Below are 25,213 nucleotides of genomic sequence, written 5' to 3' on the forward strand. Positions count from 1 at the left end.
AGGCTGTGATTGATTTAGCTTTTCCTTACCTAAGAAATCCTTCGGGACCCTTGCCTCTAAAGTTGGTATCTAATGTGCTTTTTGTAGCAATTTTTTGGAAATATTTTGTCCAATGATTCTCCAAGCTATATTGCACAGTGGATGAAGATAAGCTCCAGCTTAGACTTTCTTAGTAGTTTAGCTTCCTATGTTGTACATCACTTGATAAGGATGCTAAATATTTCTTGAGTTCCGTATGTTAATTCTCACTGATTACGGTTTGCGGGCAGTTAATTTGATCACCTACACAGATGAAATAATGCTCTCAAGATTTTGTAGAGTAGAGACATGCTTGAAGCTAAATGAAGGACATAGCTAGGAAATGAAACCACACAACTAGCTTTGTTGTTACTGATAATGATTTTTATCTTGAATAAATTATTTATGTCGCCCTTGTGCTTTTGCATAATACTACATGATCTCCTAAGATTTCTAAATATCCACGTTACTTTCCTATAGTTTTATGTAAAATAAAAATTAATTTTAACAAAATTTCATAATGTTGTTAGTTGAAATGCCATAATACTGCCCTTATTTGAGAACTCAATGATGAATAAGGGTCTAATCACTTTGCATCAAATTATAGGGGAGATTATGTGAATAGATAAAAAAAATTACAAGAAGTTGCATGGATATTTATGTAGAAGGAATAAGTTGTTATTATACTTGCATCAAATGCAAAAGTGCGTCTCTGTCACCAGCCAAAAATGCTTTCCGTCCATTTTTATTTTACGCAAAACTACAAGGGAATCATATCATTTTTTTGGAAACTTTAGAATGATCATGTAGTATTATGCAAACCACACAGGGTGTTGTGTTACCCTTTTATGTAACTCATTGTTTATGAAGGAATCGATGCCATTGTTTATGGAATCGAAGTGCCAAAATTCACCTCACCCAAGGAACACATCATATAATTTGTAGGGACTAGGGACTTGTTTTCTTTGGTAAAATGATAAGAGTTACAGAAGTGTTCCCGAGCTTATGATACCCAAGTGCCAAATAAAGAGGAGAAACTTTAGCTAGGCTAATATTTGGATGCTTCTATTGGTTAATGACAGACCATCTTCAGGTGTAGAACTTGTAAGTGGAGGAATCAGCAACAATATTCCGCAGCCCACCAACAGTTGAAGCAATCATGATAAACATTCCGATGAAAATGCATGACTGCAATCAATGAAATAATCAGAAGTTAATGAAAGATGCATCTGTAGATTTTGTTCATCATCTTTCTTTTGCCATCATATGCTGCAAACAGAGATTAGGCCATTTTGTCGTCAGCCATGTTTTCAGTTTTCCCTTGTTAACTACAATTAGCTGACTACGTTCTATGCAATCGTGCTTACCCAATTGATAAACCATGAGACGCTAAATCTTCTTGGTTTCATGAGTTTTAACCAGATTATGCTTGGAAGCTGCCAAAAAAGCACCCCAGATAAGTGGATTCCTTTGTGACCCAAAATCTTCAAACAAGAATAAATTTGATGGAGACTAGTAGCGCTTACAAAATAAGAAGTGGGAGCAAAACCAAATCCACCAAAGAAACCAAGAAGATCCCCAAAGAAAGGGAAAGTGACGCCAACGAATAAAGTGAAAGCTGCCAGATTGAACAACACATTCAGTCAACAACAACATAGAGACCAGAGAAATGATTGTCAGCGCTGTCTCTTTACAGTCATTAGAGATTCTTACCAACATAGGTAGAACGGACGATGAGTCTTAGAATCATTCCAGGTGGGATCCTGGATCTTTTGACAATTGATCGCTCAATTAAATCAAACACTGGCATTGCGTAAACCTGCAGTGTTTTTTTCTCTTGTTAGTTGTACCTCCAGCTATATACTCAAGAATGAAATCAATTGCATGGAAGAAAAGGTAATTCAAACGGATTGAACTTGAGATATCAGTTTCAATGATACCTGATAGCTGCCTATGACATGGACAACCACCATCAGGTTAGCAGCAGCAATAAGCCATGAAGGTCTCTGAAGTCCAACTAACACATTGTCAGCAACGTCTTGGCCGAATGCCCAGTATCCGATGAAAGCAACTGGAAAATAGCATATTCCATTGATGAAATAGGCCCCCAAGGCACCTTTCCACATGGGAACTTTTGAGGGCTTCTCAGGTGTGGAAGGAATGGTGGCCTGAATCTCAAGGACCACAGCATGACCAGCATAGGCAAATGTTATCTGACCCAATGCATTGAAGACGCGGAACATTGAATCAGCTGCACTAGCTTTCTTGTATCCATAGTTCACATTTGGAACCCTCCCTCGACTCAAGCAAGCCACCCAGGCTATAGTTGAATAGCTGCCACGGTACAAGAATTTCGGGTGATATAGAATAGGATGATTCTAACGTAAGCAAAAGTGTCTACATAGCCTGTTTCAGCAAAAACTACTTTCATAATGTTACAGATATTTTGATATCCATTTCCAGCTTCTCAAAACATGGACGCAATAGCCAAAATCACCTTTGGGAGTCCTGATTAGGATATTGCTAGTCCTGAAGAATAAATTTCAATGGTACTTGCCAAAAAGGACAGAATTTCAACAATATAGTTACAAAGCATGCTCTTGTATTAGTATGACTACCATCCTGAGAGAAGTTATTAATCTATTCCGACTGCAAAAGATGGCTTCTTTGGAAGTTTACGTCAAGAAGCACTTTCGCAAGTTCAAGTTAAGTTAGACTTTAGCTTCTATTCCTTATCGATGAATAATCTAATTTTCTATGCATCTCTCTCTCAGACGTGTCCTAAACTCATTATCTAGATAAAATTCCTTTCCTCTGTGAATCAGAGCAACCAGCGAATTAATTAGCTGTGCCATACCATTCCACAAGTTACATGTCTATTTTTTGAGTAAAAGATTCGCAATCGAATTTTTCAACAAAAAGTAAAGTAGATGGTCCACTTACCCCAGAACCCTGCACAACAATAGATTGATCTTACTTGCAATGATTGAGTGCCAAGTTTCTCAAAAGCTGAACTATAGAATTGTAAGACTACCTAACTAGCAGAACATAGATTTCTGCCTTGAGTTCAAAGTTACAAAATCACAAACTGATAGTACTGAGACAACTTTACGTTGGTGAGATGAAAATTATCAACATTATACGCATAAAGTGGTTGGTCAGGCCCCTCAGTTGGCAAATGAAATCAGCAAGTACCTCAAAGACATGATTGCAGCTGCCAAAGAAACACCAGACACAGAATTGAAGTTAGGTAGTTGAGAGAGGAAGAAATGGAGGGCTCCAAAGATGCAAATCCAGTATGATTCCTTGAGTCTGGTGCAATTTGTACAAGTTATCTCCACAAATTTCTTAAGACAATTTCCTCCGGTAACCATATAAACAATGTCACAGCCAACCTGAACAATCAGCTGCTGAGGGAGCACAATCCATGGCCCAAATTTTGGTCCAAAAGCATGTCTTCCAAGATCATAGTACCGATCAAATCGAACTCCGGGTACACATTCATGCAACTGAATCATCTGCCACATTGTATTTAAGGTGATGCACCACGAAAATATCATCACCACTGTCCCTGGTCCCCTGAAAGATGCAAAAGGAAAACAAAACAAAAACATGAACCATCATCAAATTTTTTTGGGATGCAAATGGAAAATTTCGACAAAGTGTACTTGGCATCCCATGAAAAATATGGTGCACCTATTAACTGAGACATGAAAACTAAGAGCAGGGTGCATACCAGCCTAAGTAAGCCATGGCATAAGGGAGGCCGAGAACACCAGCACCAACCATGGCTGTGACAGTGTGAAAGGTTGAGTACCACCATTTGGCTTCTCTTGGGGGTCCATCTTCTTCCCACCTATCATCTGGAATTTCCTGCAAGAAGCCAATACTCATGAAGCTCAAATTTAATGTTCAAGAAATTTATAGAGCTTGAAATTAGTGCATGTATTATGGCATGCAATAAACCTTTGGAGCTGGAGGAGGTGGAGGAGAAGCTGAAACCATGTTTGCTAGTTTTTCAAAGAAAGAGAGCACAAGGAATTCTTGTTCTCCTCAGCATTTATTTGTGGTGGTTGATGATGACTGAGTTAGTCTTGTAGTAACAACTGACAAGAAAAAAAGCAGCATTGTTCATTGGTGATCTTTACTTTGCTTTCTCGCTTCTTAGCTTTTACTAGTCAGACCGACAACGATTTCCTTCCACATGCACCTGAAATTATTTAGGTTAGTAGCATCACAAAATAGTAAAATAGCATTACCAAAAAAAAAAAAAATCACAAAATACTAAAATAGACCTAAGTTCACGAAAATACGAGTCGATTTGGCTGCCTAAGAGAAGGAGAATTGCGTGAGATTCAAAAAAATAGAGGCTTAAGAGTTCACCATATCAGCTGTAATTCTCGCAACGTTCTTAATATACGATTTGCCATTTTGTAAGTACTCGTACATTTTTAAATCATACGAGAATTATGCACATAAAACAATCACTTAGTTAACTTAATTCAGCATTTAAATTGAATAATTTCAGATCTTAACATATTCAAACATGCTTGATAATAAAAAGTCGAACATTTGAATTAATTAAGTGGCATTGAATTTGTTAGGCAAAACTTGTTCCAAAAAATAAAGTGATAAACCATTTACTTATCACTTAATATGATATACACTAAAATATATTAAATTAGTATTTAACAATTCAATAATTTAAAAGATTCAGATTTTCATTGGAAACTTGTCATTGTCCGTCTTGCCATGAAAGCTTTGCATTTAATTCCAAGGTTTAATGCGTGATAATTGACAAATGCAAATATATATAAAAAAAAAGGGTAAATGCAAATATAACTCTGATAAATAATTAAAGTGGCCATGTATGTGGTAACAAGCTTTTGCACTAAAGGACGTTCCTAAATTGAATAACATATAGTCATCTACTTCTAATTGTCTGGTTCAATAATTTTCTACCTCGTGCAATGTTTGATAACCACTACAAGAAAATATTTTAAAAAAAGATATGATCGTTTTTCGCCGTTGATATCTTAGAAGTTCTTGTTTCTTTTTAAATTACCAAACAAACTTCTTTATCACGATTGAAGACAGAAAATTAAAGTTGCAATGTAGTATGTATAATTTGTTACAACTGTAAAAGCCCTTTTGCTCCCCCTCCCAAAAAAAAAAAAAAAAAAAACTAAACTCGTAAGAGTCTTAAAAGAGAGTGTTACCTGACCAACAATATCATGGATGGCCATCTCTAATTTACTTAAATTTCCTCGAAAGCAACAAATACGATTAATCCTACAATGAATTTTAATGGCCTACACTTGTACGTTAATCAATGGCTGGCTGGTACTGACTTTTGTCTGTGATGAGAAGGAAAAATAAAATCCCAGACACGTTAATGAAAAGACAAGAAAACACAACACACATCATCTCCAAGAAAACCTCGTTCAGGATTCCTACGGCAACGTTCCCTTATGTTTTGGTTGGGACGTGGGGTTAGACTGGGCAGTCCACTACCAACAACCAGGAAAAGCTCTTCTTCCACTGGATTATTCGCACGTAAGCATCTGAGTTCTAGACTGGAAATTCGTAATTCATATGTAACCAAAATAATAATAATGAAGGACTTTGTCCGACGAACAGCCGTGCAAGTCCAATTAGACTCCCTCGCCTCGCCCATAATATGAGAGTAGAGTAATTATTATTATCATTAAACAATAAGTAAAAAAATAAGAAAATTTCCGGTAAAGTTCTATAAGTGGATACCCATTTTGCAGAGCAGAGCATCGAGACGTGTAAAATCTTCTTATTTACGTTTGCCATGGTGGCAGGCAGCCTTAAGAATCTTTTCCTTTTTTTTTTTTTTTAAAAAGGGAAACATACATGATTAGGAAATGCTTCTGAAGGCTACAATTATCATATGAAAGATAAAATTAAGGTGAAGTATTTCGAGATTTGCACTAGAGGGAGATTAGTTGGTGGGTGACCAATAACCATCTCAAAATGATTACAGGGCATAATGCTTTAGGAAGCAATAGTTTCAAATGATGAATGGAACCGGAAAACGTCAGGGCGTACATTCGTGAAGCCTAAAGGTGGTGGAGGCCTACTTAAAATCTTTCAATTGATGTATACCCACTCCCAGTAACTTTATGTCAGTGATCCTCATTCCTCAAAAAGTACAAATGACGCATATTTTGTGTAATCAACCAGAGTCTGCTCTCTGTAAATGAACGCTCTTTGTTATATTTGTACAAGCACAAAACAAAATTAAAATAAGATTAAAAAAAGACTCAAATTATTCGAGAAGAATACCAAGCATGCATTCTAGCGTCAGAAGAACGATACAGGAACCATACATGCTCTTCCCGCACACACAGTTAAAGCTACCCTAAATCATGAATACTACGAGCATTTCTGAGACCCAATCAACTGCACAGGAATGTTAACTATGCCAAATAGGCAGCTTTGGACTACTTACACCAAAATCAACTCATGAAGGGTCCTCCAGACATGGTTGGAGGTCCTTGTGATGAGACTTGTCCCTGAGACATTAGTGGTGATCGGCCAGGGCCTTGCATGTAAGGTTGGCCCAATCCTGTCCCAACCATCTGTTGCTGCTGTTGTGGTTGTTGCAGCTGTGGAATTTGTTGCTGCTGTTGTAACTGCGGGATTTGTTGCTGCTGTTGTAGCTGTGGCATCTGCTGTTGTTGCTGCAATGGCATTAGCGGTTGCTGCTGTTGCATCTGAGCAAGGGGCTGCTGCTGTAGTTGTGCCAGAGGTTGCTGTTGCTGCTGTAACTGTGGCATGTGCTGCTGCTGCTGCTGCAGCTGTGGAAGTGATTGTTGCTGCTGTAGCTGTTGCAGCTGCTGTTGCTGCAACTGAGGATGCTGCTGTGCCTGTAGCTGCTGATGTTGCTGTTGTTGCAGTTGCTGCTGTTGTTGCTGACTCGGTATCTGAGGCTTAAACACAACCATGTCCTGAAACAAAGAGTGATTTTATTGTCACAAGAAGAAAGTAGTATCAAAAGCAATTCCAAGTCTTATGCTCTAGTTAATCCGGTTACAGCTTAAATCAATAGAAGCACTAACATCTTACCCCAGGAAAAAGCATCCCAATCAAGCGACAGGCTTTGTCAGAAACAGAGAGCAGCAGTGTTTGTGATGGTAACTGTATTACTGCACACTGATATTTTCCGAAACCAAAAAGAAAGAACATTAGGAAGCCAGGAAATTAAAATTACATAAATCCAACATGGTAAAAAAAAAAAAGCATTTGAAAAATATGTATAAACAAAAGCTTTTCATAGTCATAGTAACAGCAGGAAATGAAAATAAATAAGCAGAATAAGTCAAGCACCAACATAACCCATACATGTCGCCAGCACTCCCAAGACGTTGGAGTACCTTCATCTCATTTATGGAACCCATATACTATCTATCTAGCTCGATGTATATATTAAGTCTTTCAGGGTACTTACAAGCTTCTTTTCTTGCAGCTGCCCAAGAAACCCATGCTGATTCATTGCCCGAAATACTAGAAAGTCTGCCTTTCCCACATATTGCCTGACAGACAAGGAAACAATGAAGTAGAATAAATGTATCGGTCATAAGTACTAAAAGATAAAGGTTAAAGACTCTATTCTATTACTAAAGTGCTGAAGGAGAAACTATAGCTCCGCCAAAATAATGATTACTTGTTATTCATGTGGTCCTGTGATATAAGACGTACTATCTGCATGGTTGGTGGCCAATTTGCCGCAAGCCTGAAAAAACAATTTCCAAGCACAACAGAAAACTAGTCATCCTAGTGCAAATAGATATTATCAAAGAAATAAAGCTGGGATAGATCAAAATCAGATTGACAAACACCCAGTCACTTGCAATATCAATTATAAGAAGACGTGAAATGACAAAAGAAAAAAAAAACTTATTTAGCATCAGGGACTTCATAGCCTTACGTCTCAGAAGCCGAGGCACTCCTATATCCCTGAAACAGTTGAATTAAATAAAAAGTTCAAAAGCAAATCAAGTAGTTATCAACATTTATTAAGAAAGAAGCCAAGGAGAAACTATGATTTACAACAAAATGCTATATATCACATGGGGATGACTTAGAAAGGTCCCTCTAGAGCAGTCATTTGCTATAATAAAATTGGTTACAAATATAAAAAAGACTAGAAAGAAGAAACATCAAACTCTTTACCAAGAATCAGCAAATCCGTTTATCCATACCTCTAATCTGGTAATGAAAACAGGCTGCCCTTGCCTCTGCCCAGATAAGTTTCCCTGCATCATTCAGCAATAAGTTCAGTTATTGCATGCTTCAAGTCAGGCTAAGACTAACTACATATATATAGTTCCAGAGATTCTGTCAAAAGAAATGTATATTCATCTGAAACAGTAATCTCAGTTCTCTACACTAACTAGTAAACCACATACATATTTGAAACACTACAAGACCTAATCAAGCCAACAATTCACACTAACTTCAACCGCTATGTCATGTTAACCCCCTTTAGCCTTTCTGAAGTCTGGCCCACACAACACTGAATTAGCAAACAAAGTATGAGGCCAATACTTTACAAATCTCCTTCCCCTCCCCCAAAAAACAAAAAAATGTTGCTGGTTCTTTGCTGATGCACCGTGTATCTCAGTCTTGTCATGCTTTGACCACATTTTTATTGTCCAGAAAAGGAAGAACATTATACTCTATTTTACACCTGTGAAAACAGAAATTTGAGCCGAAAAAGCTGACAAGTAGGTGAGTCAGACATGCTACCAACCTCTAACAGCTTATTATCATAAAATTCCATCCCTTTTTCTTTGTTACATAAACGTACCTCCCAGACTTTGACGTATTTTGATTGTGCTGATGGCAACGTATTTGATGTTTGCTGAGGCAATGGCATATTAGCTCCAGCATTGTTATTAACACCAAGAGGCTGCATTCCTGGCTGAACTTGCTGTGACATTCCTGGAGTAGGAATCATTGTTCCAGTTCCAGAAGGAATACCGGATGCCCCAATGCCACCCATCATGTTTTGATTCATGGTCATGCCACTCTGTACCATTTGCGTACCTGTCAAATTCCCTTGGCTCATGCTAGGAACAGTTTGACCCATGCTAACACCTCCTTGGTGGTTACTCAATGGCTGAGACATGCTAAGGTTTGAAGACCCAGATACATTCGAGGTTGTAGTAGGAAATGATGCAGGAGCTGGATTCTGTGCACCCTGTGCATTTCCTGCTACTGGCGCCGACCCAGATACTGATGTAACACCTGATTGCCCAGATGATATTAGAGTTTGAGCAGCAGGAATAGAAGATGTCATCCCACTCGATATCATGTTGGAGAGAATAGGTGTCCCTCCCATGGACTGAAGTCCCATAGAAGTTCCTCCTGCAAAAGCTTGCCGTGCTTGGGCAACATCATTCAAAATTCTCACATTTGCTGGAGCAGCACCCACAGGACGTAGTGACTGTGTCATACTACTAACAATTGGTTTCATCTCTTGAATATTTTCATTAGTTGATACCATGTCCTGAGATGCAGATATAGGCGAAGAAGTTTGCAAGTTTGGAATAGGTTGCGAGGAAGCCCGAGGAACTGATGGAACATGTGGAAATGTAGGTCCGCTCATGGATGTCACAGTGGTTGGCTCCTAAAATGTAACATATCAGACGTGTTCCATAATTATTGACATAGAAACTACAAAATTGACATTCTTCACGTCATAGCTATCAAGAAATGAGATTTCTGTCTTACAATTTTCACAACAGCAGGTGGGATGGTTCCAACAGAACCGGGTTGCCGATTCACGACAGCTCCAGCATTTGCTGAAAGGAAAGTATTAAGAGGTTAGAAACCACCAAGAATGACATGAAAGACTACAGTATATTTTGGATTCATGATTCTCCTCCAACAGATATGCAATGCCTATGTAACTCCATAAAGTCTCAATAAATGTTTTATCCAAGTTTAAGCATTATTATTTCATTTAGTTATGCAAGCAATGACATCTATTCTTCTGATGCTTTTTGGACGAATTTTTATCTCCAATTTAGCAATAAAGAATAATACTAAAATCCTTTTTACATTCTATAGAAGCTTGTAAAAATGGTCATGTTGATAAGTGCATAATAGGAAAAATTAGCTACTGCCTTTTCAACCTGAATCCGAATTCTAGGAGATCTCTAATGGAAGTGTAATAGAAGGTGTTAAAATCTCTATATTTACGAGCACTTAGACAAGTGCGGACATGCTGCCATTACCAAAATACAACTAATTGACGAGCCTCTAGAGAGATCAGGATTGACCTAATTATTGCCATTGTATGAGCAAACTTTCTGACCCTCAGCACACAAGGGAGGAGTAGATGCAATGTTAAAAGACAAAAAGTATGAGACGTGTTTGCCATGTAGTTAGAAAGAGAATGTTGATCTTCATCCTTTGACATAGCAGATTAACTTGAAATTACTTGACTAAAGCAAAACAGAATTTGTTCCCTGACTAATGACCACAAACATCAAATTCATCCTCATCTTTTCATCCATGTTAGAAATTTGGATCTGTGAAAAATGATTGAGGCCCTGCAAATAGTGTTTCCAAGCAAAAAAAAACCTGACTGAACAGATGTCGAAGGTGGCCCAGAAACAGAAGCTGCATCGACTTTAACAGGGCTTTGTGTTGATATATTTGTCATTCCTGAGCGACCTAAAGCCACACGAGCCTCTATAAAATTCTCTGATATGAGAACAAGAAAATGAGGATTCTTGCCATTGTCAACAGGTGGATCTGGCGCTCGAGGATTTCGCTTTCCCTGTATTAACAAAATAAAAAAAATAAAAAACAGAAAAAAAAAGATGATAAAACACAACAACTACGAATCTTCTTTGGTAAATGGGAATATGTTACATAAGCTATACTCTTGATTTTCATCATTATCAATATTTAAACTCATTAATAACAAATTGCGTATATTTCCCACACTTACCGCATTATAAATTGCTTTTAGCTTGGGAAGCTGCTTTGGACAAATAACTGACAAGGAGATATTGCACTGCAAGAACGGTGATAACTTCTGTAATTGCTCAAAACGGACTGTAGGACAATGAAGAATGACCAAGAAAAAGGAAGCTTCAACTCTGTCACTACCTGAGCAAATGACTTTGCAACTGTCTCAGCATCAGAAAGTCGACCGTCTGATTGAATTTCTGTGTTCTCACTCTGCTCAACATTCTGTCGCGGCCGATAAACCGGTGTAGGCAATGGATAAGGGTTACTGGCAGCAACAAGGATACAGTGTTTATGGCTATCCAGATTTTGTTGAGTTTGATTTCCATTTTTAGAAGAAATCATCTGCAATAACACGCGAAAATTTCCTCAGAAAATTAGTTTCTTGAATCAATACGTGTAACTTATCAGAATAGTCTTTTATCGTAATATCATTTTCCAGTTGAAAGTAGATATAATAGGGAGTTCTCATAGATCTCAACATGTTAGTGATGAGATTGGACAAAGTATATGCCTACACATTTGAAAAGCACAGCACACTATTGATTGTACACCATATACCAAGAGAGTCGTTTTTGTACCAGAATTAGGAGCATAAAACCAATAAATACAATATTGAATAAGATCAACTTAAAACTACAGCTGTCAACATGCAGACAAGAGAAATCAGAATTTTATTATCACTCAGAGCACTGAAATAGCCAAAACTTTTTAAGTTATATCCATGAACAGAAACATTGAGGAATTGTAACTTATATACCGTGTAACCCTTGTAAAGCTCCTGCATCAAATCCTATCAACTCCAAAATAAAACCAACAAACAATAACCTTGTCTAACAAAACAAGGTCAAACATCATTGTAAACAACAAACTGAAATTTCTATGACAAACTGCCCTGATCACCTTATCTTATGAAATTATAAACAAAAGATCAAAAATGACAACAGAAAGAAGAAAAAAGCATTAGAGGAAATGTCTGTCTTATAGATTTAACTATGAATCACTTCCAAGTACAGATAAATCCATCTAAACTGACAAAGATTAGGAAATTTGACCACTGGTAAGATTCAAAATTGCAGTTGTAGTTAAAATTTTGATCATGCAAGTCCCTAGTTAACAGAAATTTGAAGAGGGACAAAACTAAGAGAAAGTTAACACTGCACAAGCAGGCACCTGCCCTCACGTAACAAGAATCTTGCTACTCTTAAAGTAGACATATTAGATTAGCAATAAAAAAAATTCATTCATTTCAAGAAAATAAACCAATAATTAAAACATCGAAGAAATACGAAGAGTCTAAAAATCAATCCAAACCATTAAAGCTTCAGCAAGCCCTTCTGCAATTGCAGCATCATTGAAACCGCCACCACCAAAGGGTATTGCTGAAAGCCACTCGAAAAATACATCAATATCTCTTGTCCAACCACTTCGTTGCACCAGACAGGCTGCATAGGAAAAGGTAAAATAAGGAAAACGGGATGGAAAAAACCTCGATGAGTAGAATTAAGATATTCAACCAGAGTTATGAGCTCAAGTCACTTTACTCAATGGGTCAATAACTCTATAAAAGGCAAACAAAAACCTTGAGCATGGCAAAGAGGATAGAAATACGCACCACTATATGGACCATGACTATTAAACGTGACCAGAGAGAGGTTGACATTGGCAGCAGACAGCTTCTGCAAAGTTGAACAGAGCATGGCAATACTCAGCAACCCAGTAAAATGTATTGAACACTATTTTAATCAAGTTATCAGATAAAAAGCAAGAAACATGAAGGTCTGTACAAAAGCAAATGGGAGCAGAGCCTCAGACAAGGACAGGAGCAAGTTCTTGCAGTTCTTTGCAGATTTACTTGAAGAATATTAAAGACAGCACAAAAGAAGTTTAAAATATTCACCAGAAGTCCTAGTGAGGTTTGTAAAACTATTTCTACCAGACAAATGACAAGAAAAATCAGTTTATTCCTAATTAATGGATAGGGTCTAAGAAGAACATGGCTTCCACTGGTCAGTCACATTTACTCCTGTGTTTCTCAAGAATATGTTCAACTTTAGCATTATGTTGCTCGTACTCAAACAGAGCAGCGCAAAAACTCATACAGCAAGATAAGAATTCAAATTCTAAGGCATAAAGTAGTGAATTTAATTAATCAGAATAACACAATCATCAACTAAGCTAAAACCATATGTGTTAAGACAAACCAGAGCAAATTACATGGCAACGGCTGACAACAGTCTTGTAAGAGAAATAAGCACAGACAAAAATACAAAAAACGACTATCACAAGACCAAAGCAAATATTTTGTGAACACACTTACCTGGCCTGTTGAGTCATTCGCGCAAAAACTCCTGAAAAATTTTCAGAAGAAACAACATAATTGAGTGAGTCAGCAAGTATGAATAATTGCAATAAATAACAGATAGACATTGTTCACATTCATTTATTCGAATTTAGCTTATCACAAATCACATTACTGCACTTGATCATAGTATGAAAGAAATAACAAGACTTTCACTCCTTTCCAAAATCACAACGCATATTCATGGAAAATTGTAAACCAGAATCCAGCTCAATTTTGCAATTTCCACAATTATACAGTACCAGTCAACAGATTACGAAATAAAACAAAAGATTTGCGATACTAAAACTATTTTGTTACAACTAAGTTCCAATTAGCAGAATTACAAAATAAAAATATGATCGTTAGGTACAAGCGAGCATTACATTTCGTTATTTGCACGCACATGAGTGTGTATTTGCGTGTTTTTCGAGGAGAACAAAAATTAAGAAAAACTAAAAGGGCAGAAGATATGGTACTAATACCTAATAACTTTTTCAAGGTAATCAGAAAGGACGGTGTGCCAAAATGGACCAACAGCGGCCGTGCCTTCGACTGCTACGATCAGATGTCGCTCCCCCGCTGCCGTAGCCACCACCGTCGCCATAGGAACACTCGGCACTGTGTGTTCAGTGCGTGAAATTTTAGGAATTATGTCAGTTAGTAGTCCGACTGGGGCTTTATAGGCAAGGAATTGAAAGTAAATAGAAAAAGAAAAAGGATGCAGATGAACGAGCCAATTTCGACTGACGTCACTTGGATGAATGACAAGGCGGAAGGACTAATTCATTTTGGGCCCTCTATATTTTGGCAAATTATAAAGTTTCTTTCAATTTTTGTTTTGTTTTTAGCCCTAAACTTATTAAAATGTCTTAAACCATCTTACTACTTTTATCTCAGTAGTCAAAAAAAAATTATTCATACAGAATTATATCGATTTTCAGTATGAAAAATGAGAAAAAATGGTTTTTGAATTTATATTATTTTTATACATTTTTAACACTTGTCAATGTGTGATAGCTATAACTCGAGAAAATAATATAGTTTTTGAATGAAAATGATTTAAAAATAAAATTTTCAGTGTAATATAGACTATATAGTAATTATAGATAACTCTAGAGTTTAAAGTGATGAGTACTTGTTTCCAAAAAAAAAAAAAAAAAAAGTGATGAGTACTAAAAAAATTGGGGGAGTGGGTGCAAAGTTGGAGTGGACCAAGATAGCAAAGCGGTGAGACTTGGAAGGAGAACAGGAAGAGAAATTTTCCGTGTTCCTTGATCTAGAATGCAACTGATTACACGTGGATCATTCCAATGATTTTCTCTTCATTATCCCTCCACTTATTTATATCAAAAATTTTATAACTCTATAAAATCATTTGATTGTGTCATTATTTTTCTTTTAATCTTTAAATCAACATACTAAAAATTAATATTATTTTGAGAATATTTTGATAATTAATTTATGCGAAACATTTAAGTGGTAAAAAATGAGTCAAAATTATAATAAAATTTATAATCATTAATCAGTAAAACTTGGCCAATTTCATGTGAAATTTTATGTATAACTGACACAAATAATAAAATATATTATAAGTGGTGTTGATTTTAAAAGTTAATTTTAAAATTAATTTTATTGAGATGTAATGTAATGGAGAGAAATCCTTTTCACTGTAATGTAAAGCAGAGGAGTGTTAACGAGTGTTGCCCGTGTGGGTATATTACTGGAAGAAAAAGGACATATTGATGAAACAGTCCCGAAATTATTTTGGGAGTTTCAATTTAGTCCTTATAGTTTAGTTGCCAACCTTTTAATTCATCTAAATAAATGTCAAATTCCTTTGTGTGAAGGAGAAAAAGGTCGACGATGATCGATCAACTTGATGCTGATTTTAGATGTACCACCATGGTAAGGTTAATCATAATAATTATTTAATTTTCACGAAGGCATTGGGCTTGAAGAAGTCAAAGAAAAGAAGTTACATGAGCACCGTGGACCCGCGGGAAGCTACCGTGGGTCAACTACCGTTGTGATTAATACATCTTCCAACGGGATTAGTATTCTTGGCATAGAAGGAAACTAATCCGTATCCGCTATCCTGAGTGAATATTGATGAGAAAAGGACCCGATCAATGATTATTAATGGCAATTATTCCTTTAATGGTCCCAAAATATCACATTCACGTAGTAAAAAATCCCAGAAAAACACTCATGCAGAATCCAAAGCGACTCCCTCCAAGTAATTATTAAGTCAGAGACTTTGTACAATCAATCAATCTTTAAAAAAGTTTGGTTATTTTTCCAGGTGGTTGAGTCAGAAGTTGCGATAAATTTTCATACTTGAAGCTTCAACTCAACGCCGCAAGACCCTTTTCCAGGTTCATATAGGAAGGGGGATTGGAGGCGTTAAACTTGAAAAAGGGCTTATATTTGAGGCGGGTTGCTGGGAGAGTATTCAATCAGAATTGCCGCTTCTTCGATAAGGGACAAAAGTAAAGACTGCATCGTTTGTTTGTTGAAGGTTTTGTTGGAGTATTGCGAGCCCACCAAGAAACACAAAAGTTCGCAATTATTTGATCTTTTTAGTTTCTTTGTTATGTAATTGGTGGGGTTCATCGAAAAAGAGTAAGAAGATGATGATAAGTTGTCCAGGCCTGTCAAAGTTCAAAACAAAGCAGGTATGTTCCCTTCTTTGAACATATTATTGCTCTTAATTTTTCTTTTGAGGTTTCATAAATCACAGTAATTTAGTACATTCATGTGCTGCATTGGATTTATTTGCCTCTGGTACTGAGTCCTGCTCCTGACAGTTATTTGCACATTTCACCAACATGACAGTTGATTCTAGCCTAACATATTGCAACTGAAGAATTTGACAATGTGTAATTGCAATATGATCTCTTTTTCATCAATTTGTCCGGTTCGTTTGTGTTCTCTCTTGAAAAAATGAAGCACTTATATTCTCCCCGTTAGCTTATTGTATATATAGTTTGCGCATTGAAATGGTAAATTTGGATTGACAAGATTGTGCTTGGGAGGATTAAAGTTGGAAAAGAAAATTGCCCCGTGAGTCAAAATGTTGATTTTTGACTTGATGCAAATTCGCTTGTTTAATTCGTTGAAAGGATTGTGTTTCTGTAGCTCTCGATGATGTTTGATTTTATATGAGCGTGTTGAGAATCTTGAGATGGTCATGGAAGTTGGAAGAATCAATAATGCTGATACCTTTTCAAGGAAATTTTTATATTGTTACATGTTTTATGAAGCATGGCATGGTTGCTTGTGTGGGAAATGGCATTTAGGCTATGGAAGGGGACTCAGATGTTTCACTTCTGCTTTTGGCATTCGATCATCTGGTATAGGAATGGGAAATTATATGGAGTTCTAGATTTTGTGGAAGCAAGTGGCGCTGAATTTGCTTTTCTAACTACGATCAAGTCTCTACAATGAATACCATCATTTAGCAATGACTATGAACGTGCAGAAAACTTTGCCTAGATTCATTAACCTCATTTGCTTTGATTGGTCTTGTATCAATTGTTATTCGCATAGTAGTTTTCTTCCTTGACAAAAAGTTAGTTCTGAACTGTTTTGCGGTATATTAGGTGCTTATTTAAAAGCAAAATTGATGTTCTTAGGTTGTCTTTGAAGAAGTTTTTCCGGCCTGTGATTCTGGTACACTTGAGCAACTGAAAGAAATGAGCTCCAAGCGAAGAGCAATTGAGGAGTCTATAAATGAGAGCAGCTCTGTTACAGAAGCTATTGCTAGAGAAATGTCGGGGGGATTGACTTTGCGCTGTGAACAGGTAATAGAATTATAGATATGCTCTATCGCAAGAAATTTGACAGTATTTTGTAGAAATGCCAAAATGTGTACCCATCATAAGTTCATAACCACCAAATGGTCTTGAATGCTTTAAGGGATAGAGTAGTTTATGAACTTGTAGATCAAGAAGCTATCTCTGGCACGTAATTAGTCGGAAATTTTATTCCAGAATGCCCTGGTAACACATTGAACATTGTTGTCATTCTGTCTGTCTTGTCAACAGGATATCCAGAAGTTGGAACAGTATCTTCCTTTATTAGAGAACCTGGTTTACCACGTTAATAGAGGTCGTAATAATCCTTGGGTTGATCGTTGGATGTCTGACCTAAAGTTAAGGTGGACCAGTCCTCTCATTTCATCATCTATCTTTCATGTTAAAAGTCCCAAGTATTTTCAAATCAATTACGTGCAATTTGAGCTTGGAATGGTTCTTTTCCTATATGGTTCATTGCTTCGAGAAAAGGCTCTTGAAATACTTCAAACAGGTTTGCATCAATTTGTAGTCCGTCCTTATTCCAGAAGTTCATTTTAATTGAGACGCTTGTGTTAATTTCTTAAACTTTCTGTCAGACTTGGTGCAATCTGCCGCTCTTTTCAGAAAAGCTGCTGGAGTCTATCAACACTTAGCTCATGAGGTTCTTCCCTCGTTACAGCTTGCCGCGAGAACAGAACGGCCTCCAGAATCTGTACCAAGTGTGTCCTCAGTTATGAGCCTTGTTTGCCTGGCAGAGGCCCAGGTTAGTTTTCATGGTTTCGTACAGCAGCTACTAACACTAAGTTGGTGCCCTTTATTTAAATTGAGCAGTTCTACCACTGCACGGATGAATGTTGTTGCATATTCTTGTCAGTGAACAAAAATGCGTGGATTGATCATCACTGAACATCTTTTCTGAAAATTTTTAGGCTGTGGCAGCAAGGAGGGCTGAAGAAAAGGGGAACACTCAAAACCTCTTGGCTAAGTTGCACTATGGTGTTAGAGACTTCCTTGATGAAGCTTTAGTTATTTTACATTCAGCTACCAAAGAGTGCAAAGACATTTCATCACCTTTTGCGGTATGCAATATATATTTTTGTGGCTTGTGCCGTGACTGCATCTAATTTTTTTAAATATTCTGAATACTTGGATGAAATGAGTAGAATTCCATCTTTTCCCTCGTCATAACAACTCTGGTAAAGATGACCTGATTAATATTTATTGTCTATTAATCACTACTGGATAGATGAACGCACTAAAGGGTTGCAAACCGGAACTTGAAGCACTCTAATGGTCTATAATAGTCTCGAAATCTGGTCTGTATTCCTAGCATGAGGTCTGGATGAAAGTCTAAGTGGGTGTATTTATTTCAGGACCTGCGTGGCTTTATGATCTTCTTAAATGAATAATGAGTTCGTCTACATTTTGGACGAAATAATGTCAGTGTACCCTGGTGTTTGTTTGCTGATTTGAATATCAGAATGATCTGAAAGATTACAACATAGCATTTTGAGTTATGTTAGTGATAGAATTGTGGAACCAGAACTCTTGAGATCCATTAGCTTGCGGAGAAAAACTAGACCTTTTGTGGATAAAGAGTCTTGGCTTTCAAATAAGACATCTAGTGAAGAAAAGAGCGCCATTTCTACTTTGCAAGTCTGGAACTTACTGTTGTCATTCTCTTTTTCTGGGAATTGTAGAAAAAAAAACAAGATCCTTGCTAGATAACGAATCATGTATTTTATCTTCTTTTTATTACTTTTACTTGGCAAGTTTCTTCCTTCTGGTGGTAGTTGATGAATTTTCTGATGATCTTCTTTGTCTAATGCAGGATTTCATTATAAGTTGCCGAATGCTACATGAATTGAAGAGTTACAAGTACATAGCAGAAAGCCTAAAGGTAGATGGGAAGATTGGTGCTGCCGCTGGTTTACTACGGCATGCATTAACCAGTATCGGAAAGAGTACTCCTAAAGGAGAGGCATGGCGCTTAGTTTATAAACAGTTAGTCCAGGAAATGACAGAGTTACTTAGAAAGTACGAACACGAAAATGATTTTGTCTGGCATGAAAAAGTCGTCACTAAGCATGAGCTGCCCCTGCCCGAGACAATAAAGATTGTAACTTCTACACCTTATCAACCCCAGAGGTCGGAGAAAACGCTGGCTTTCAAACAAGTATAACTTATGAATTGTACAGTACTTGTTTCTTGCCTTCAGAGGAATGAGTAGGAATCAAGAAAATTCACGATAGTACATTGCAACGATTTTTTACCGAGGAAATCCAATATCTTCTTCTTTTTTCCCTTTTTAGGCTCTGATCTTGGTTTTTTTTGTTGCTCAAGTGAGTGGCCGTGCAACTTTTGAAGTGTATATAGATTGGGAGCGATCATGTAAATTTAAGGTCGTAGTTTTTATGCTTTAAAATTTCTTTCTTTCTTTTTCTTGTGTTCATTGATGAGTAGCAGTGCTGCATCTTAATAAGAATGCATGCTTGAACCTGTCATAAATGATGCTACCGCACTGTAATGTAAGTTTACACATGCCAACAATTTACAATCTGATCTGAAGCAAGACAGCTGAATTAGGTGAACCTAGGAAGAACAATTGTTATACCAAATATCCATAGAAAATAGATGTATGCATGTCCAGCAACTGATGAAGAACAGCATTGCTGCTTCTGTTAGTTCAGCAATAGGGAGTCAATTAAAAATGGTTGGTAATAAATGTAAGGCAAGGCTGATGCTGTTAGCCAACGCCGGACCTTATCCACCAAAAAGTGAAAAATGGTCTCTTTCCACCCGTTCCCTGCTTAAAAGGTCCTGCTACCTATGCAACAGGCAACACAAAATGTTGGATGGATCTAAAAGGGGGGAGGAAAAGACATGTCGAATATGCTAGAAAAAGAAGACCAAAAGGGAAACCACTCGTATCCAGGACAAAAGATGGATGAAATTGAAAAGAGAAGGTTCAAGCTAGGCCCAGAAGCCAAACTAAGATGGAATCATGGGTGAAAATTTGACAGATGGCAACATGAAAACCAGTTAAATGGGCATATAACAATAAAAAAAAGAGGTGAAAAAAAGAAAATGCAAGGTCAGGAAAATTCCTTTATTTTTCGAAAAGCAGATGCTAGTAGCTAGATATTGGACACGTTTCAAATATGGGCGGTTATGGTACTGTGCAGCACACAAGGATTTGAGGAGTTGAGGGAGCTCGCGGAGTCGCGGGAACATCATCGATATTCAGACAACATCATTGGACCTCACAAACCGCAAAGCCCCAAACCAAACCATCAGTTAAAAAGTTAACCTCGCATAAGTGTCAGTGAAAGAATCTTTAACCTTCCCAAAATATCAGCTTTCTTTATGAATCTTCTTGATTTCTAGCATAACAATTCAGTTCATGGCTGCTCAATTCAAGTGTTTTACTACTCACCTCACTTTTGGACAATGTACAACAAAGCCCATGTTTCCTTTCTCATCTATTAATTTCACTTCGCCTAAAAAAGCCCCACTTTTTAACAGCCCATGTTCACTGAAGCAATCCTCACCTAGGTATGACATGCAATTTTTTTATCTCTTTTTTTTTTTGTAATGTTGAATGTGGTTATTTAATAGTGCTACTAGATTTGTCGAACTGGGGACTTGGTTTGCAGTTTGGATAGAGGTCTTTCAGCTGTGGTTTCTGAAGAAAGTGCTGTGGAATCAAGTTCTAGTGGAACTGGTTTATTCAGACTCACTTATTTGGAGGTGGGTCATTCATTTCATCATCTGGGGTTCTGACTTTCTGTAATTTTGGGCGGTTTGAAGTTAGTTGCTAAAATCTTTAAAGTTGGGTGTAGGGAAACAGTTGGCTGTGGGAAGTTGGAGACGTGAAAATTTTGGTTGATCCAATCTTAGTTGGGAACTTGGATTTTGGAATTCCTTGGCTTTATGATGCTGCTAAGAAGGTTTTAAAGAATTTCCAGGTATCTTTCTTTAAATAATGCTACTTGAGTATTATTTATTCGTATCCTGTTAGTCCTTAAAAACATTTTTTTCTTTTTTAGTTTTTTATTTTTGGGGGTGGGTTTGATAAAGATTGTTCTGATCATGTGTGGTCTTAGTGCAGCTTGACAATCTTCCTCAAATTGACTGCTTATTAATTACACAAAGCCTTGATGATCACTGTCATTTGAGGACCTTAAAGCCCCTCTCTCAGAAATATCCAGGTCTGAGAGTTATAGCAACTCCCAATGCCAAGCCATTGTTGGATCCCCTTTTCAGCAATGTAAGTAAATCAGAGGTGTCCTAATTGATCTTTGCCTTGTATACTGCGTGAATGCTTAATCAACTCGCTTTCAATCTGGACGTGCTCTGCTCTTTCCAGATATAACTTTTGTCTGGTTTTGTTTGATGTGATAGACAGCCCTCAAATTGCAGACAAGATTAGCTACTTTGGTTTGGGATGTTATATTATGCCCAGAAAACCTTCCTTTTGCAAGTTAATATGTCATCTTTTGATATTCTGCCCATCTTTTCTAAATTGTGTCACATTACTGGTTGATGTGTTTTAACACTAAACTAGAGGGACATAAATGATTTGCACATCCACAATTAATCAATGCTAATCACATGCTTCAGATTTGCTGTCCAAACTGAGTTCATTCAGTTTTACTGGCCCACTCACTTAGCTGGGAATGGATGCCATTTTAGGAATTGAGGTAAATGGAGCTTCTAACAAAAGCATAATTTGCAAAGCTGAATATACCCTGCAAATTAAGTTGCGGGTAAAAGAGTAGAACATGAATTTAATCTCCTGTCTTCTGCCTTTAGTGTTATCATGGATATGGAGAAATTCTATATGATCACATAATAATGAAGTATCTTCCCAAACCATGTGAGATGTAGTGCATTAGTTTGATCAAGGAGTCTTTGCTACTTGCCTGTACCATGTTGCTACCATACTTTGTACTTCTCCGTGCACTTGGAATGTAAATAGTTTATTTGCTCTCATGAAAGGAGAATAGCCATCAGCAATTAAGCATAATTTGAATTGTGAACGGACATAAATATAGTTTCATTTTTAAGAATTAATCATTTACTCGTGCATGATGTGTACACAGCTAAATCCAATTTAGCTTCAGAAACAATTGGATGGATTCCCCTAACAAGCTCAATGTTATGATATGATATTGACTGTTCATGATTATTGCAGTTTTACAATTTCTCAGGTCACTTATTTGGAACCTGGCGAGGAGTCTGAGATTGATGTGATAAACAGTTCACCAGTTAAACTTCGGGCTACTGCAGGACCGGTTCTTGGTCCTCCTTGGCAGCGCCCAGAAAATGGGTATGTTCTTAATGTCACTGAATGCTATGCTATCGACAAGCCTTGACAAACTTAACCTTACACTTAACATGTGCTTCAGGTATCTTGTTAGTTCTGCACAGGGTGAGCTGACTCTTTACTATGAACCCCACTGTGTGTACAACAAGAACTTCCTGGAACAGGAACGCGCTGACATTGTAATCACACCTGTGATAAAGCAGCTTTTACCAAAATTTACTTTGGTTTCTGGACAAGAGGATGCTGTTCAGCTTGCAAAACTACTCAATGCCAGGTATATAACCTGATACTCTTTTCTGAAAGCCTTTTGCTTGGTTTACAGTAGAAGTAGCTTGGCAAACGTATATTATCAAAATCTCCAAGAGTAGACAGTATACTTTGAAATGGTAATGGCCCCAAAAAAAAAAAAGATTCTCATGAATGGACATCGTGACAACTCTTTGGCATTCGTTTCTCAGGTTTATTGTGCCTATGAAGAATGGTGACCTTGATGCTAAAGGTTTTCTTGCCAGTATCATTCGGGCTGAGGGAACGATAGAATCATTCAAGGTATGGTTTTTCAATTCCCTGTTGAAATAAGTGTTTACTGCATTTCATTCAGCTGAAAAGTAATCATGATAATGGTCCATTTGCCTATACATGCAACTTCTACTTTCTTTTCTTTGGCCCTTTTCCTGCACATCACGGACTTGGTTTCTCAAGCATAGTTTTGCCTTTGATTTCTAACTTATTAGCAAAAGAACTCCTGATAATTTCGTTTCTGAGAAATATGGGGCATGGACAGGTTTTCCTCCATCGCTTTTTTGTCTCATGTTGTTTTATTGACTACTACTAAATCTGAAATGGGTGAACTCTTAAGAGTAAATAATAATTTTTTCATGTGTAAGCATAAACATCCTGTTTCAGGTGGTAGCCGATACTTTCTTATATTTGTTACATTGGGCATGCTAGAGTGTCTAAAGTAAATAAATCAGTCATTTCTGGATTCATACTCTCCTGGACGTCATATTTTAACATAATACAAGAGAAAGCATGAGCTTTTGGTGTCAAGTTTTGCTGCTGACTCTTTAAACCTTAAGCGTGCTTAAACTTCATTTGCCATAACAAGGGGTAAGGTTTGAACTGATATGATTGTAAATAAATCTAATTCCACTCGAGGTAGGTTTCTAATAATGGACCGAGCAAAGCCTGGGAACAATTTCCCTTGTATTACAAGGATTTTCTTCTTCAATTTTGTTTCTTTGCTAAATCAGATGACTAGCATGTGATGTGCTTGCTCAAGCCTTCACAACTTTGTCAGCATACCATACTTGAATTTTTTGTTTTATACTTTCTTGATCAAATAGAGCTTAGGTTAGTGTGGGGAAGTTATATTGGGTGGTTGTTGAAGTGGATATGGGCAAGTTAAATCAACTAATTTAGCATATAAACATGTCTGTGAAGCTCAAGATAGACATATCTTCTACTTGGGAGGTTCTATCCTAAATTTCCTTCTTTGTTTGTGTCTCTGTATGTGGGTTGACTGTGAAACTGAAAGACAAAGTGATTTTCATATTTCAGTTGTGATACTGATACACTTTTTGACTTGAGCTCCTGCCTTCTGGAATAGTGTCCACATATCTTAACCGGGTACATGTCTTGGTTATTAGCAATTATTTTAGTGCCTCTGCTGGGATTGACAGCATCACTTCTCTTGATATTTGGCGTGTGTTTTTATTTCCAAGCAAATACAAGCTTTAGAATGATCTTATTGCTTGATACAGAAATCTGATGATTGTTCTTTATAGTTCGTGTCACTTGGTATCGGTAAGTGGGGTAAACTCTTGTCCTAATGTTTTGAAGCCAGGGCGTCTGTTAAAGTTACTAAAGTCGGTTTCCTTGATAACACAGGAAATTTTGTTGAAGGAACTACCAGATGCAAAGGTACTAGAGCCCACTCCTGGCGTACCATTGGATATTCCAAAACCATAGATGTTTCAACGTATGCATATACTCCACTCATTTCAGCAACTGAGATTTGATGTACATTTGAAGAGGATCCATCTACAGATAGCTAAAAATCATGATTTGAATACTTGTAGCGTCCCCTTGATTGTTGACCATTTGTAACCGTTCCACTGCTACTTGGGTTTTCTAGGTTACTGGTACAACTTAAAGCATTTACAAATCTTGGTAACCACATTTGAAGAGAATTTACAAAGCTCCATTTTGCTTCATAAAATAAAGTAAATATCTTGAGAGTAGAATTGAGTGCAGGCAAGCCAGGGCCAGGCAGCATGTTTAATGCAATTGATTCTTTCTGTTAACTAGTCTGGCGTGGTTAATTCTGTAGCAGCATATTTCATGCCTTTCATCTTTCGTCTCTGAGGTGAATTTTTCAACAAGATTCGGTTTGGTATCCGATGCCTTAAGTTTTACTCCAGCATCTTCCTGTTTGCTGAAGTTAACTGCGAGTGGCTTGTGAGCTTTGAAAACCATCCTTCAGGAAGATATTCCGTCTTTTATGGTAGTAGTAACTAACATCAACTCATCATAATTCTTTAATTGATGGCGCTTTAGTTGAGCACTTACAAGGGACAATCATGGCATCTTGACACTGCAGACACCTTTTTTTTTTTTTCTGTTTCTTTCTTTTAATTCTTTGTCAGTTCTTTCTTTGGATTGATTCTGCTGGCTATATTCATTGCACCTGGAATATTCTAGCATCTTGAA

The 25,213-nt window shown here is 37.1% G+C and overlaps 4 protein-coding genes across 9 annotated transcripts; 2 read left to right on the forward strand and 2 right to left on the reverse strand.

Moving 5' to 3' along the window:
* Nucleotides 1-953: 953 nt before the first annotated feature.
* Nucleotides 954-4,156, reverse strand: LOC140016939 (lysine histidine transporter-like 6). Its single transcript, XM_072071221.1, has 8 exons — nt 3,985-4,156; nt 3,755-3,891; nt 3,214-3,597; nt 1,959-2,352; nt 1,732-1,837; nt 1,545-1,636; nt 1,386-1,454; nt 954-1,206 (listed from the first exon to the last, which is right to left on the reverse strand). Exons 1-8 carry the CDS (start codon nt 4,021-4,023, stop codon nt 1,108-1,110), a joined length of 1,320 nt encoding a protein of 439 aa, XP_071927322.1. The 5' UTR covers nt 4,024-4,156; the 3' UTR covers nt 954-1,107.
* Nucleotides 4,157-6,210: 2,054 nt separating this feature from the next.
* LOC113715530 (mediator of RNA polymerase II transcription subunit 25) lies at nt 6,211-14,078 on the reverse strand. The gene is made up of 15 exons (XM_027239756.2): nt 13,858-14,078; nt 13,352-13,382; nt 12,647-12,710; nt 12,346-12,476; nt 11,173-11,376; nt 11,012-11,077; nt 10,639-10,837; nt 9,784-9,854; nt 8,858-9,679; nt 8,250-8,303; nt 7,976-8,004; nt 7,712-7,780; nt 7,496-7,580; nt 7,114-7,200; nt 6,211-6,995 (listed from the first exon to the last, which is right to left on the reverse strand). The coding sequence occupies exons 1-15, from the start codon at nt 13,977-13,979 to the stop codon at nt 6,504-6,506; spliced, it is 2,526 nt and encodes an 841-aa protein (XP_027095557.1). The 5' UTR covers nt 13,980-14,078; the 3' UTR covers nt 6,211-6,503.
* A 1,266-nt stretch (nt 14,079-15,344) lies between these two features.
* LOC113716642 (uncharacterized) lies at nt 15,345-19,483 on the forward strand. 2 transcript variants are annotated; one of them, XM_072070889.1, is made up of 6 exons: nt 15,345-16,050; nt 16,978-17,178; nt 17,422-17,683; nt 17,769-17,935; nt 18,102-18,251; nt 19,004-19,483. In XM_072070889.1, the coding sequence occupies exons 2-6, from the start codon at nt 17,071-17,073 to the stop codon at nt 19,352-19,354; spliced, it is 1,038 nt and encodes a 345-aa protein (XP_071926990.1). In that variant the 5' UTR covers nt 15,345-16,050; nt 16,978-17,070; the 3' UTR covers nt 19,355-19,483. The 2 variants fall into 2 exon arrangements, with proteins under 2 accessions (XP_071926990.1, XP_027096834.1); XM_027241033.2 differs by having other exon boundaries at nt 15,346-16,050; nt 17,011-17,178.
* A 785-nt stretch (nt 19,484-20,268) lies between these two features.
* On the forward strand, nt 20,269-24,747 carry LOC113715516 (uncharacterized). Of its 5 annotated transcripts, XR_011823083.1 has the most exons (10): nt 20,269-20,727; nt 20,791-20,922; nt 21,023-21,140; nt 21,284-21,442; nt 22,386-22,504; nt 22,584-22,775; nt 22,960-23,050; nt 24,062-24,130; nt 24,265-24,307; nt 24,392-24,747. XR_011823083.1 is itself a non-coding variant. In XM_072070890.1 (8 exons), the coding sequence occupies exons 1-8, from the start codon at nt 20,576-20,578 to the stop codon at nt 24,470-24,472; spliced, it is 1,044 nt and encodes a 347-aa protein (XP_071926991.1). In that variant the 5' UTR covers nt 20,274-20,575; the 3' UTR covers nt 24,473-24,747. The 5 variants fall into 5 exon arrangements, 3 of the variants coding, with proteins under 3 accessions (XP_071926991.1, XP_071926992.1, XP_027095537.1); XR_011823082.1 differs by having other exon boundaries at nt 24,062-24,307; XM_072070890.1 differs by lacking the exons at nt 24,062-24,130; nt 24,265-24,307 and having other exon boundaries at nt 20,274-20,727.
* The last annotated feature ends 466 nt before the right edge of the window (nt 24,748-25,213 follow it).

The sequence above is a fragment of the Coffea arabica genome, chromosome 11c (assembly GCF_036785885.1).
Source record: "Coffea arabica cultivar ET-39 chromosome 11c, Coffea Arabica ET-39 HiFi, whole genome shotgun sequence".
Lineage (NCBI taxonomy): Eukaryota > Viridiplantae > Streptophyta > Magnoliopsida > Gentianales > Rubiaceae > Coffea > Coffea arabica.